Genomic DNA, 13010 nt, shown 5'->3' with positions numbered 1-13010 from the left:
GCATTTAACATTACCGGTTGGTTTACTTACCTTTTTTTTTTCTCTACGAGTTTTACCTACGACTACCTTCGATTACCTTCGATTGCCTTTGATTACCTATGATAGTATTATGACCTATTACGACCTACCTCGATATCGATTTTTTACTTGCGGGCATTTTTCAGCATGTTGTAAAAAACGCCACGACCTAGCTGAGGCCTCGAGTACTACTCTCGAGCATGAAGGAGATTTACAAAGACCTCCTAGGACCTCGTGTCGACCATGCTGCGAGTATGAGTCGAGGGAAAACTCTTATAAACTCGCAAATTAGGTCGCCGCAGTGGGACAGGCCCTTTAATGCATACATGAAAAGCTCCTGATTCCACCCTCGGTCTTTTGCCACCATACCATAACCCTAAGTGACAACTTGTGTCTACAGCTGGCCAGCCTGATTTGCTTTGCATTTGTCTATTTGTGTTTTCAAGGTCTGCTCAATGTTTCTGGTAGTTTCACGTGCTCAGTCAGGGATGAAGCACAGCTTCAAATGTCTCACTTTTGTTTGACAATCTGCAGCATCACGAACCGATGCCACATTTGCACGGAATCAAAGTACGAATTGCCAATGCCTCTTCTGTGGATCATTTTATCTTTCTAACCCTGCCATTTTTCTTGGGTTTGAATCTCTTTCCCACTGCTGTGAATGAGCTCTTCATTCTCTGCATCCTGCAGCGACCCTTTATGTCCCAATATTGTGCAACTGAGAATGAGTCAATACTCTGACAGAGAGCAGAATTGACTGAAACAATATGTTTCCCCTCTGTACAGGTGCTGCCTAACTTGCTGAGTGTTTCCACCATCTTATACTTTATTCAGTTTCCTTATCTGCAGTATTTTTTCTTTTCTGAAATTATTATCATTGAACCAAAAGTATATTTAATGCTTCAAAATATAAATTTATCGAGGATTGATTGAAGCCTTGCACTTTCCATACAATCAAATTCAAAGAAATAACAATGAGCATCAAAATAAAATTCACTATCAGAATTCTCTACCTCAGAGGGCGGTGGAGGCCGGTTCTCTGGATGCTTTCAAGAGAGAGCTAGATAGGGCTCTTAAAAATAGCAGTCAGGGGATATGGGGAGAAGGCAGGAACGGGGTACTGATTGGGGATGATCAGCCATGTTCACATTGAATGGCGGTGCTGGCTCGAAGGGCCGAATGGCCTACTCCTTCTGATAGTGGGGGGGGGGGGGAGGGGGGAATAGGGGGGGTGAGGAGGGGGGAGGCAGGGATAGAGATAGACTCACCACTCTCTGTGAGAAAAAGTGTTTCCTCGTCTCCGTTCTAAATGGCATTTTTTCCTATTTGCGCCAAAACTGTGCATGATAGCGCTATGATTTTTCGCCACCTTCCTCACCATTCTCCTGTGCTACAAGGGCAACAATGATCATTCCACTCCTTTAGCTTAAAATGATGAGCCAACAATGATGATCACTCCGCTCCTTTAGCTTAAAATTCGCCCCGCCAGGCCAATCAGTGCGGCAATGGTGCAGAAAGGGGCATCGCAGTCCAAGAAAGGTGACCAATCTGCGTGGCGGCGACTGAGGAGAGACCAATCTGCGCATGCGCGGTTTTAAAGATTTTTTTAAACCTTAATAACTTTTAAAATAGACCATAGATCGGAACAAAACTTGTTTCCCTTGTTGCCAACTTGCCCAAACTGGCCAACAACGTCCCAGCTACACTAGTCCCACGCGCCTGCGCTTGTTCCATATCCCTCCAAACCTGTCCTATCCATGTACCTGTCTAACTGTTTCTAAACCGAAGGTATAGTCCTAGCCTTAACTACCTCCTCTGGCAGCTTGTTCCATATACCCACGACCCTTTGTGTGAAAAAGTTACCCCTCTGATTCCTATTAAATCTTTTCCCTCTCCCCTTGAACCTATGTTCTCTGGTCCTCTGGGTAAGAGACTGTACATCTACCCAATCTATTCCTCATGATTTTGTACACCTCTATAACATCACCCATCATCTTCCTGCACTCCATGGAATAGAGACCCAGCCTACTCAACCTCTCCCTAAAGCTCACACCCTCTAGTCCTTGCAACATCCTAGTAAACCTTTTCTGAACGCCTTCAAGCTTGACAATATCTTTCATATAACATGGTGCCCAGAACTGATCACAATATTCTAAGCTGCGGTCTCACCAACGTCTTATACAACTGCAACATACCCTCCCACCTTCTATACTTAATACTCTGACTGATGAAGGCCAATGTGCCCAAAGCCTTTTTGACCACCTTATCAACCAGCGACTCGACCTTCAAGGAACCATGCACCTGCACTCCTAGATCCCACTGCTCTAAAACACTACCCAGAGGCCGACCATTTACTGTGTAAGATTTGATCTTGTTCGACGTCCCAAAATGCAACACCTCACACTTCCCTGTATTAAATGCCATCAACCATTTTTCCGCCCACCTTTTAGATAGACACATGAATATGCAGGAAATAGAGGGATATGGATCACATGCAGTCAAAGGAGATTAGTTTAGCTTGGCATCCTGTTGAGCATGGACATTGTGAACTGAGGGCCTGTCCCTGTGCTGTACTATTCTATGTCCTATGATAGCTGGATTCATTTGAATTCTAAATCCCTATGATTAATATTATGATTACAACTGCTTCAACTAGGACCTCATTTGTTTTTGATACCCAGCATTCCCCTCCTCTTCTTCTCCAACCTAATCCTTTAAAATTGTCTCTATATCTCTTCCTTGCTCTATTAAGAAAGAAGGCTGTCTAGGTTGGATCAAAACATTGTTCAGCGGTAAGGTTTGGCCATAGGCTGAAGCACTGAATATGAGTAGGGATGTCAAGTTGTAGCTATACTAAACATTGATTTGACTGTACTTGGAGAATTATGTACAGTTCTGGTCACCACACCATGGTGTGGTTGCAATAGAGAGAGGGAAGAAGCAATCCAGGAGATGTCTGGAATAGAGAGCTGTTATAAAGAAAATTCATCGTCTATATAGGCTTGGTTTATTTTCACCAGAATAACAGGCAGAGGAGGTGACCTTGTCAACGTTTATACAATTATGAGATAGTCAGAGCGTTTCCCTTGGCAGGGGAGTCCAAAGTTAGTGAGCACTAGTTGAAAGTGAAAGGGGAGAAATTTGAAAGGAAATCTGAGGGATATGTTTTCACACCTGCAGTGATGGTTATGTGGAATGAACTGCCAGAGGACGTGGTGGAAACAGATATAATTACAATGTTTAAAAGGTGCTTGCAACATATTTACTATGCTCCTGTTTCTGTTCTCAAAATATCAAAGACAGTGGTCCAATTCCTTTTTTGATACAGCATCAATTGCATCTGTTTTCAAGTCTAGTACTAAGGGTCCAATGCATTGTAAATGACAACTTCAGTATCAAATCTGCATGACCCAATTGTGATAAAATGCTGGTGGTGTGTATGTCTTAAAAGTTACTCCTGCAGTTAAGCTTTCTGACAATTATCTCTTAACAGGTGCACTTAACTGGAAAGTGATTTTATGATTTAAAACTGTTTGGAGTAGGGGGATAGTGGAAGGAGAGAAACAACCAGATATAGAAGAAAAGTACATGCATATATTTTTGGGGAGGAATGCAAGGCTGGGTTGCATCAATTTAATTTTAAGTATTCTGACAGGTTAGGCAGAAGACCAATAAGAGATAGTGGGGCACATGTGTAGGCATATCACAGATAAGCATATGTTCACATGTTCCCAGTTCAAGGCCAACACATTCCCATGTGGGTGAATGGCAAGGGTAACAAGTTCATGAATCAATGGACGTGGAGGGATATCATGGGTTGAATAAAGAGGAAAGATAGGAATGGAGGGTGGAGAAAATTGAAAATAGGAGAGACCTTTGGAGAGTATAAGAAGTATAGGTGATATATTTTTAAGTAAGTAGGTGAGGAGGCACAGTATATAATTAGTGAGCAAGAGTATGGAAAATCTCAAAACATTTTCTAAGTATATTAAGGCCAAGAGACAAACCAGTGAGTGAGTAGAGCCAGTTGGGGACCAAGGCGCACCAATCTATGTGCAGCAATGGAGACGTAGGAAATGTCTTAAATCTCATCTGTATTCACTATGGAGAAACATTCTGTAGTTGAAGAATTCAAAAAGAAGGACCTTAGAATTTGGAACAATATTGACAATGATAAGATGTTGGAACAATGGCAGATGCAATTTAATCCAGGAAAATGTGAAATGTTGAATTTTGAGAACTACCAATGCTGGGATAACCACAGTGAATAGTAGGAGTCTCGGAAGTGATGGGGGACATATACAAGAATCACAGGAGCAAAGGACAGGTGGATAAGGTGCTTAAAAATGCATTTGGGATATTTCTCTTCAATAGCCACGGCATAAATTATTAGAGCCAGTCTCTAATAATACAAGTCTATAAAATATCAGTTCCACATGGGCGACCTAATTGAAGAGTTTAGGAGAGTTTGAAAAATGTCACGTTGATGACATCTTCGACTATGTTGAAGACCTCCTTCGACTATGTTGAAGACTAGCTTTGACTAGCTACAACTGACTTCGGGAAAATTGGACACCGAATAGTGGAGAGTGTAGACAACCTCCTTCGACCTCCCTTCGACTATGATGAATATCTACAACTACCTTCGACTACCCTCGATTACCCATGCCGTCCTACTACGACTAAACCTACGAGTAAAGAAAAGTATTGATTTTTTTCCATGGCGACCTTTTTTAACAAGCTAGCTGATGCCTCGAGTACACAGGGACTAGTCTCGAGCATGAAGGAGAGTTACAAAGACCTCCTATGGCATCGTGTCGACCATGCTGCGAGTATCAGTCGAGGGCAAACTAGCCAGAACTCGCGGATTAGGTCGCCCAAGTGGGACAGCCCCTTTAGGCACTCCACCGGAAGGCTTTGATTGTACTGGAGAGGGTGCAGAGGAGATCGACCCTGGGATGGGGTGTTTGCTTTGAGGATAAGCTGGATTTATTTTCCTGAGAGTGAGAATGCTGATTAAAATATACAAAATGATGAGGGGAATAAATCGGATGGTTATTGTGAATTGTTTCCCCAATCCAAAAGAGATTCATTCAGCTAATTCTTGCAACTGCAAGGTTGAACAATTGATTTACCATTTTTCATATGCCTCCGTGCAGGATAATTATAACACATTTTATCCTCCAGTCAATGTGCTTCTGTATATCAGCTAAATTACATTGATTTACACTCATTCATTTGGTCCTTATCTATAAATCTTGATTGAAATGTTAGTTGGCAATGAACAGCAGCGATTCAGTTGCTCAGATTAGCAATTAGTTGTAAGGATCGTTCATCATTGGCACAAGGAAGTGAGGAGGGAAGAAAGGGGAGGGGCTACTTCAACTTAGAGAATTCAATGTTCATACTATTGGCTTGTAATCTCCCTGAATTTATTCAGATTCAAATTCAGATTCAATTTTAATTGTCATTGTCAGTGTACAGTACAGAGACAACAAAATGCGTTATTATGGGGAACAAGGAAATGGCAGAGTAGTTGTACAGGTAATTTGGATCTGGCTTCACTAAGGAGGACACAAACAATCTTCCTGATGTATTAGTGGCCAGAAGATCTGGGATGATAGAGGAACTGAAGGAAATCCACATTAGGCAGGAAATGGTGTTAGGTAGACTGATGGGACTGAAGGCTGATAAATCCCCAGGGCCTGATGATCTGCATCTCAGGGTACTTAAGGAAGTGGTTCTAGAAATCGTGGATGCATTGGTCATAATTTTCCAATATTCTATAAATTCAGAATCGGTTCCTGTGGATTGGAGGGTAGCTAATATTATCCCACTTTTTAAGAAAGGCAGGAGAGAGAAAACAGGGAATTACAGACCAGTTAGCCTAACATCGGTGGTGGGGAAGATGCTGGAGTCAATTATTAAAGATGGCACATTTGGATAGCAGTAACAGGATCAGTCTAAGTCAGCATGGATTTACGAGGGGATATCATGCTTGACTAATCTGTCTTCGGATATGTCTTCACTAAGGAAGACACAAACAATCTCCCAGATGTACTGGAGGACAGAGGATCTAAGGCGGTAGAGGAACTGAAAGAAATTTTCATTAGGCGAGAAATATTATTGGGTAGGCTAATGGGACTGACGGATGATAAATCCCCTGGGCCTCATCAGCAACAACGATGAGTCGGCCTATAGGGAGGAGGTCCAGCTAGCAGCATGGTGCGCTGACAACAACCTGGCCCTTAACTCCAAGAAGACCAAGGATCTCATTGTAGACTTCAGAAAGTCTAGGGGTGGCACGCACACCCCCATCCACATTAACGGGACGGAGGTGGAACGTGTTTCCAACCTCAGGTTCCTGGGGGTCAACATCTCCGATGACCTCTCCTGGACCCACAATACCTCAACTCTGGTCAAGAAGGCTCACCAGTGTCTCTTCTTCCTGAGGAGACTAAAGAAGGTCCATCTGTCTCCTCAGATTCTGGTGAACTTCTACCGCTGCACCATCGAGAGCATCCTTACCAACTGTATCACAGTATGATATGGCAACTGCTCTGTCTCCGACCGGAAAGCACTGCAGAGGGTGGTGAAAACTGCCCAACGCATCACCGGTTCCTCGCTCCTCTCCATTGAGTCTGTCCAAATCAAGCGTTGTCTGCGAAGGGCGCTCAGCATCTTCAAGGACTGCTCTCACCCCAACCATGGACTGTTTACCCTCCTACCATCCGGGAGGCGCTACAGGTCTCTCCGTTGCCGGACCAGCAGGTCCAGGAACAGCTTCTTCCCTGCGGCTGTCACTCTACTCAACACTGTACCTCGGTGACTGCCAGGGGGGGGGAGGGCCCGGACACTCCTTCCACCAGGAAAAAAATAAATGCACGTAAATATATTTATTTATTGCTCATATTCTATGTTGCTCTTCTAGAGAGATGCTAACTGCATTTCGTTGTCTCTGTACTGTACACTGCACAATGACATTAAAATCTGAATCTGAATCTGATGGTCTGCATCCCAGGGTCCTCAGGGAGGTGGCTCTAGAAATAGTGGACGCATTGGTGATTATTTTCCAATGTTCTATAGATTCAGATCAGTTCATGTGGATTGGAGCATAGCTAATGTTATCCCACTTTTCAAGAAAGGAGCGAGAGAGAAAACGGGGAATTACAGACCAGTTTGCCTGACTTCGGTGGTGGGAAAGATGCTGTAGTCAATTATTAAAGAGGTAATAATGGGGCATTTGGATAGCAGTAAAAGGATTAGCCAAAGTCAACATGGATTTATGAAAGGGAAATCATGCTTGACTAATCTTCTGGAATTTTTTGAGGATGTGACAAGTAAAATGGATGAAGAGGTGCCAGTGGATGTAGTGTATCTAGACTTTCAGAAAGCCTTTGATAAGGTCCCGCACGGGAGACTGGTGATTAAAATTAGAGCATATGGTATTGGGGGTAGGGTGTTGATATGGATAGAAAATTGGTTGGCAGACAGGAAGCAAAGAGTAGGAGTGAACGGGTCCTTTTCAGAATGGCAGGCAGTGGCGAGTGGAGTGCCGCAAGGCTCGGTGTTGGGGCCGTAACTGTTTACCATATATATTAATGATTAGGAAGAGGGAATTAGGAAAGCAACACTAGCAAGTTTGCGGATGACCCAAAACTGGGTGGCAGTGTGAACTGTGAAGAGGATGTTAGGAGGTTGCAGGGTGACCTGGACAGGTTGAGTGAGTGGGCAGATGTGTGGCAGATGCAGTATAATATAGATAAATGTGAGGTTATCCAATTTGGCAGCAAAAACAAGGGGGCAGATTATTATCTCAATGGGGTTAGGTTAGGTAAGGGGGAGGTGCAGCGAGACCTGGGAGTCCTTGTACACCAGTCACTGAAAGTTGGCGTGCAGATACAGCAGGCAGTGAAGAAAGCTAATGGAATGTTATCCTTCATAACAAGAGGATTTCAGTATAGAGGTTCTTCCGCAGTTGTATAGGGCTCTGGTGAGACCACATCTGGATTATAGTGTAGAGTTTTGGTCTCCTAATTTGAGGAAGGACATCCTTGTGATTGAGGCAGTGCAGCGGGACTGTAGTATGAGGAAAGATTGAAAAGATTAGGCTTGTATTCACTGGGGTGTGGGGATATCTTATAGAAACATATTAAATTATAAAAGGACTGGACAAGCTAGATGCAGGAAAAATGTTCCCAATGTTGGGCGAGTCCAGAATCAGGGGCCACAGTCTTAGAATAAAGGGGAGGCCATTTAAGACTGAGGTGAGAAAAAAACCTTTTCACCCAGAGAGTTGTGAATTTATGGAATTCTCTGCCACAGAGGGCAGTGGAGGCCAAATCACTGGATGGATTTAAGAGAGAGTTAGTTAGAGCTCTATGGGCTAGTGGAGTAAAGGGATATGGGGAGAAGGCAGGCATGCGTTATTGATAGGGGACGATCAGCCATGATCCCAATGAATGGCAGTGCTGGCTCGAAGGGCTGAATGGCCTCCTCCTGCACCTATTTTCTATGTTTCTATGTAATCTTCTGGAATTTTTTGAGGATGTAACTAGGAAAATGGACAAGTGTAAGCCAGTGGATGTAGTGTACCTGGACATTCAGAAAGCATTTGATAAGGTCCCACATAGGAGGTTATAGGGCAAAAGTAGTGCTGACATGGATAGAAAATTGGTTGGCAGACGGGAAACAAAGAATAGGGTTTAACGTGTCCCTTTCAGAATGGCAGGCAGCGACTAGTGGGGTACCGCAAGGCCCCGTGCCTGGACCGCAGCTATTTACAATATACATCAATGATTTAGTTGAAGGGATTCAAAGTAACATTAGCAAATTTACAGATGACAAAGCTGGGTGACAGTGTGAACTGTGAGGAGGATGCTATGAGAATGCAGGGTGATTTGGACAGGTTGGGTGAGTGGGCAGATGCATGGCAGATGAAGTTTAATGTGGATAAATGTGAGGTTATCCACTTTGGAATTAAAAACAGGAAGGCAGATTACTATCTAAATGGTGTTGAGTTGGGAAAAGGGGGAGTACAATGAGATCTGGGGGTCCTTGTTCATCAATCAATGAAAGTAAGCATGCAGCTACAGCAGGCAGTGAAGAAAGTGAATAAATATAAAGTTATAAAGTGAAAGTTATAAAGTTGGCCTTTATAACAAAAGGAGTTGAGTGTAGGAGCAAAGAGGTCCTTCTGCAGTTGTACAGGGCCCTAGTGAGACCACACCTGGAGTATCGTGTGCAGTTTTGGTCCCCTAATTTGAGGAAGGACATTCTTGCTATTGAGGGAGTGCATCATAGGTTTACAAGGTTAATTCCCGGGATGGTGGGACTGCCATACGCTGAGAGAATGGAGTGGCTTGGCTTGTTTACTCTGGAATTTAGGATGAGAGGGGATCTTATTGGAAACATATAAGATTGTTAAGGGTTTGGACACGCTGGAGGCAGGAAACATGTTCCCGATGTTGGGGGAGTCCAGATCCAGGGGCCACAGTTAAAGAATAAGGGATAAGCTGTTTAGAACGGAGATGAGGAAACTTTTTCTCACATAGAGTTGTGAGTCTGTGGAATTCTCTGCCTCAGAGGGCAGTGGAGGCCGGTTCTCTGGATACTTTCAAGAGAGAGCTAGATAGGGCTCTTAAAGATAGCGGAGTCGGGGGATATGGGGAGAAGGCAGGAACGGGGTACTGATTGGGGATGATCATCCATGGTCACATTGAATGGTGGTGCTGGCTCGAAGGGCCGAATGGCCCTCTCCTGCACCTATTGTCTATTGTCTATTGTCTAATCTAAATTAGGTGCTGTTTCTTCCGTTTGTGTGCGGCCTCACTCCAACAATAGTGGAGGGCAAGACAGAAATGTCAGTCCACCCCGCCTCTTCTATCTTTCTCACTCCTACTACAGTCAGTCTGAAGGAGGATCCTGATCTGAAATAACCATGTCCATGTCCTCCATAGATGCTCCCATTCTCGAGTTCCTCCAGCAAATTTTTTTTTGGTATACCTTGTGTCTGAACTGCACTATAAAAATCTTTGTCCTTTGCAATGAAAAATCCTGTATCTTCATTACTTGCTTCACCTGTATGCTAACGTCTTGTTGGAAATGCTCATCTCAAGGTTTTTTTTTAACTTGCTCTGCATTTCTTCCATTCAAAATGAATAACCTCACATATCTGCCAACTTCTTGTGTACTCACTTAACTGGACAATATCCTTTTGCAGGCTCTCTGTGTGCCAAACAATATTTGCTGACCCATCTATCTTTGCATAATCACCAAAGTTGGCTGCAGTACACTTCCTCCATCCAAGTCATTAAGATAGATCGTAAATATTTGAGACACCGGCAATGATCCTGTGGCGTTTCATTACTCAGTAATAGCTAATTAAAAATGACCCATTGAACCGCAGTTATTTTTTTGTTAGTTAGGTACTCTTCATCCATGCCAAAATATTATTCACAACCCCACATTGATTTTGCACAGTATTCTTTTATATGGAATCTTCCTCACTCCCTTCTAGATTTTCCAGTTCTCTTTTATCCACTCAATATGTCACATCTTTGAAGAGTAGCAAACTTGCCAAATATGATTTCCATTTCATAAACCCGTTAATTCTGATTGATTGTCATATAATTTTCTAAATGCCTGCTATTACTTCCTAAATAATGGACTTCAGTGATTCACACAAGTGCTTAATTATTATGTGCACTGGATATGAGTCAAAACTACAGAAATTAAGCACAAACTTTAAAATATGTCTGTATTTTTTTGACAATAGATTGTATGGTTCCCTTTTTTCTCTCTGGCATTACTTACATAATACTAACAGGAGAAAGCATAACTGGCAGAAGTGAATATAACAAGTAATTATTTCTGGGATGAAAGTGTTATTGTACAGGAATGTCAGAATAGATTGAATTTATGCTATCTGGCAAAGAAGATAATTTATTTTTAACGATACGATACAATAGAACTTTATTTATCCCAGGAGGGAAATTGATCTGCCAACAATCATAAAACACAAGATTGATCGTAATCATAATTAATCATAATGTTTCAGAGGAGACTTGATATGGTAGGTTTTGTCTCACTGCTCCTGCATTTCTAGAATCAGGAAGCATCATATCAGATCCAACCTGAGATGTGGAGGAATTTTTGTTTGAGGGTTGTGAATCTTTTAAATTCTCTGCCCCAATAGCTGAGGATGCCAAGTCATGAAGTATTATCCAAGACCAATTTCGGACGACGAGGAAATCAAGGATTATGAGAACAGGCAGTTGAGGCAGTTTATCATACTAGCCATGATCTGTCTGAGTGGCCATCCATGTTTTGCCATATGGCCCGCTCCTGCTCTTGTTCACTATGTTTAAAGAGTTTTAATGTGATAGGATATACCTTTATGTTATGACGTCTATACCTTCTCCTGATTGGAAGCTATTGCAGCCTTAAAGCAAAAGCTTGCCTTTAATGAGAGGGGAAACAATGTTCCAAATACCAAGTAAAAAGTAATAAATTCAGTGAATAAGCTTTTTGGGAGTTCAAGTGTTGAAGGAACATTGATTTTGCTCACTATGAACTATCAGCTAGGCTGTAAACTTATAAGCAGGGATAAAATAACCCAGAAGAAATGATAAGGATCTGATAAGATTAATAAAGCAAACTTTGTGTGAGGTAGAATATAGTCACAAAGCTATATTGCACGGAAAACCACAAATTTTTAATTAGATAATGGTGATTGTTATTTTTGTGATTTATGACCTTTTTAATAACACAATAAGTAATGTTTAAGGCATAGTAGAAATTATGCCATACTACTTGTTCACTTGAAATTATCTCACTTTGTCCTTTATTGCAGATTAAAGAAAAAGTCCCAGTCAGTGGACATGACTGCTGCAGGATATAGCAGTCCGATAACAGCTAATGATCCATCATCACAATCTGACCTCAAGCCAACCAGGTCAGATGAGGCGCAGAATAATGGAGCCAACACACAGAGGCGCAATACTAAACGAAGCGAATTCCAGAGATATTATACAGTAGGTAGGTGTTGCGATGCATAGTCTTAGTTTCCGCTGCAGCAAACCATGTTTAGAGCCATCACAAAATATTCACCTTGACATTGCCTATGTAGTAGGAATGTAGATATTATTTATTTCACAAGTATTATTGGAAATATTTATATTTCAATGGTATGAGAAATATATACTTGTGGTTTATTTAAGAGAGAGCTTGCTTGTTGGTTACCAGTTGATACAAGCTTTATGCATTTAATTCTGTTTCTAGTTGAGTGGATGTTATGGCTATTATTATACTGTGTGGATTAGGTATATTCACTTTTAACTTGCATTGTGTTCACTATCAGTTTATACCAAATTTTCTATTCAATGGTTCAAGTGACAAACAAAATTGGGTATTGTACCATTTTGGGTATGATGTATAAATATTTCTGTAAAAATATATTTTCCTCCACCCAAAACATTGCCCTTTTTGGGGGGAGGAATTCTGTCAATTGTATTTGCAGTTTGTCCTGGGAATTATTATGGATTACTCTTGCAAATAGACTGCCATCTGCAGTCATTTTCGATCTATTTGTTGGCAATGACATGTAATGCTGAATGGAATGTCCTGAATCTTTACCCAAGTCCACTCACACCTATATTACCTGTATCCCTTGCAGAGGGCCAGTCTCACCTTATTTACCCTTAATTATTAGTCAAGACCCCATAGAAACTGGTGGGATCTAAGATTCTAAGCCCGCCTGGCACAGAACCCAATAGATGATTCATGAGTGAGACCCTTCAAAAGAATTGTACTTGACATGTATGTTGGTTATTCACAATGGATCAGATTTGTCCATACAGATGATGCACGTTAATCTACAATATCGTGAGTAGAAAGATTATGTGAATTAATTCTTGAACTATTCTGCCTAATAACATTAACATATGACAATGTAATAGCCTTTCAACTCTATTTCAGACACCAATCTTATT

The 13010-nt window shown here is 41.9% G+C and overlaps 1 protein-coding gene across 1 annotated transcript in view; it reads left to right on the top strand.

Moving 5' to 3' along the window:
* Positions 1-13010, top strand: part of LOC129696078 (oxidation resistance protein 1-like) — a 239933-nt gene that overhangs the window by 85034 nt on the left and 141889 nt on the right. The window contains exon 3 of the mRNA XM_055633485.1: positions 11873-12057. Coding sequence (XP_055489460.1) covers positions 11873-12057 — 185 coding nt within the window. The remainder of the gene's footprint in view (positions 1-11872; positions 12058-13010) is intronic.

Source organism: Leucoraja erinacea, chromosome 4, assembly GCF_028641065.1.
Source record: "Leucoraja erinacea ecotype New England chromosome 4, Leri_hhj_1, whole genome shotgun sequence".
NCBI lineage: Eukaryota > Metazoa > Chordata > Chondrichthyes > Rajiformes > Rajidae > Leucoraja > Leucoraja erinaceus.
The sequence above is the reverse complement of the archived record's forward strand: the minus strand, read 5'-3'. Positions and strand labels throughout refer to the sequence as shown.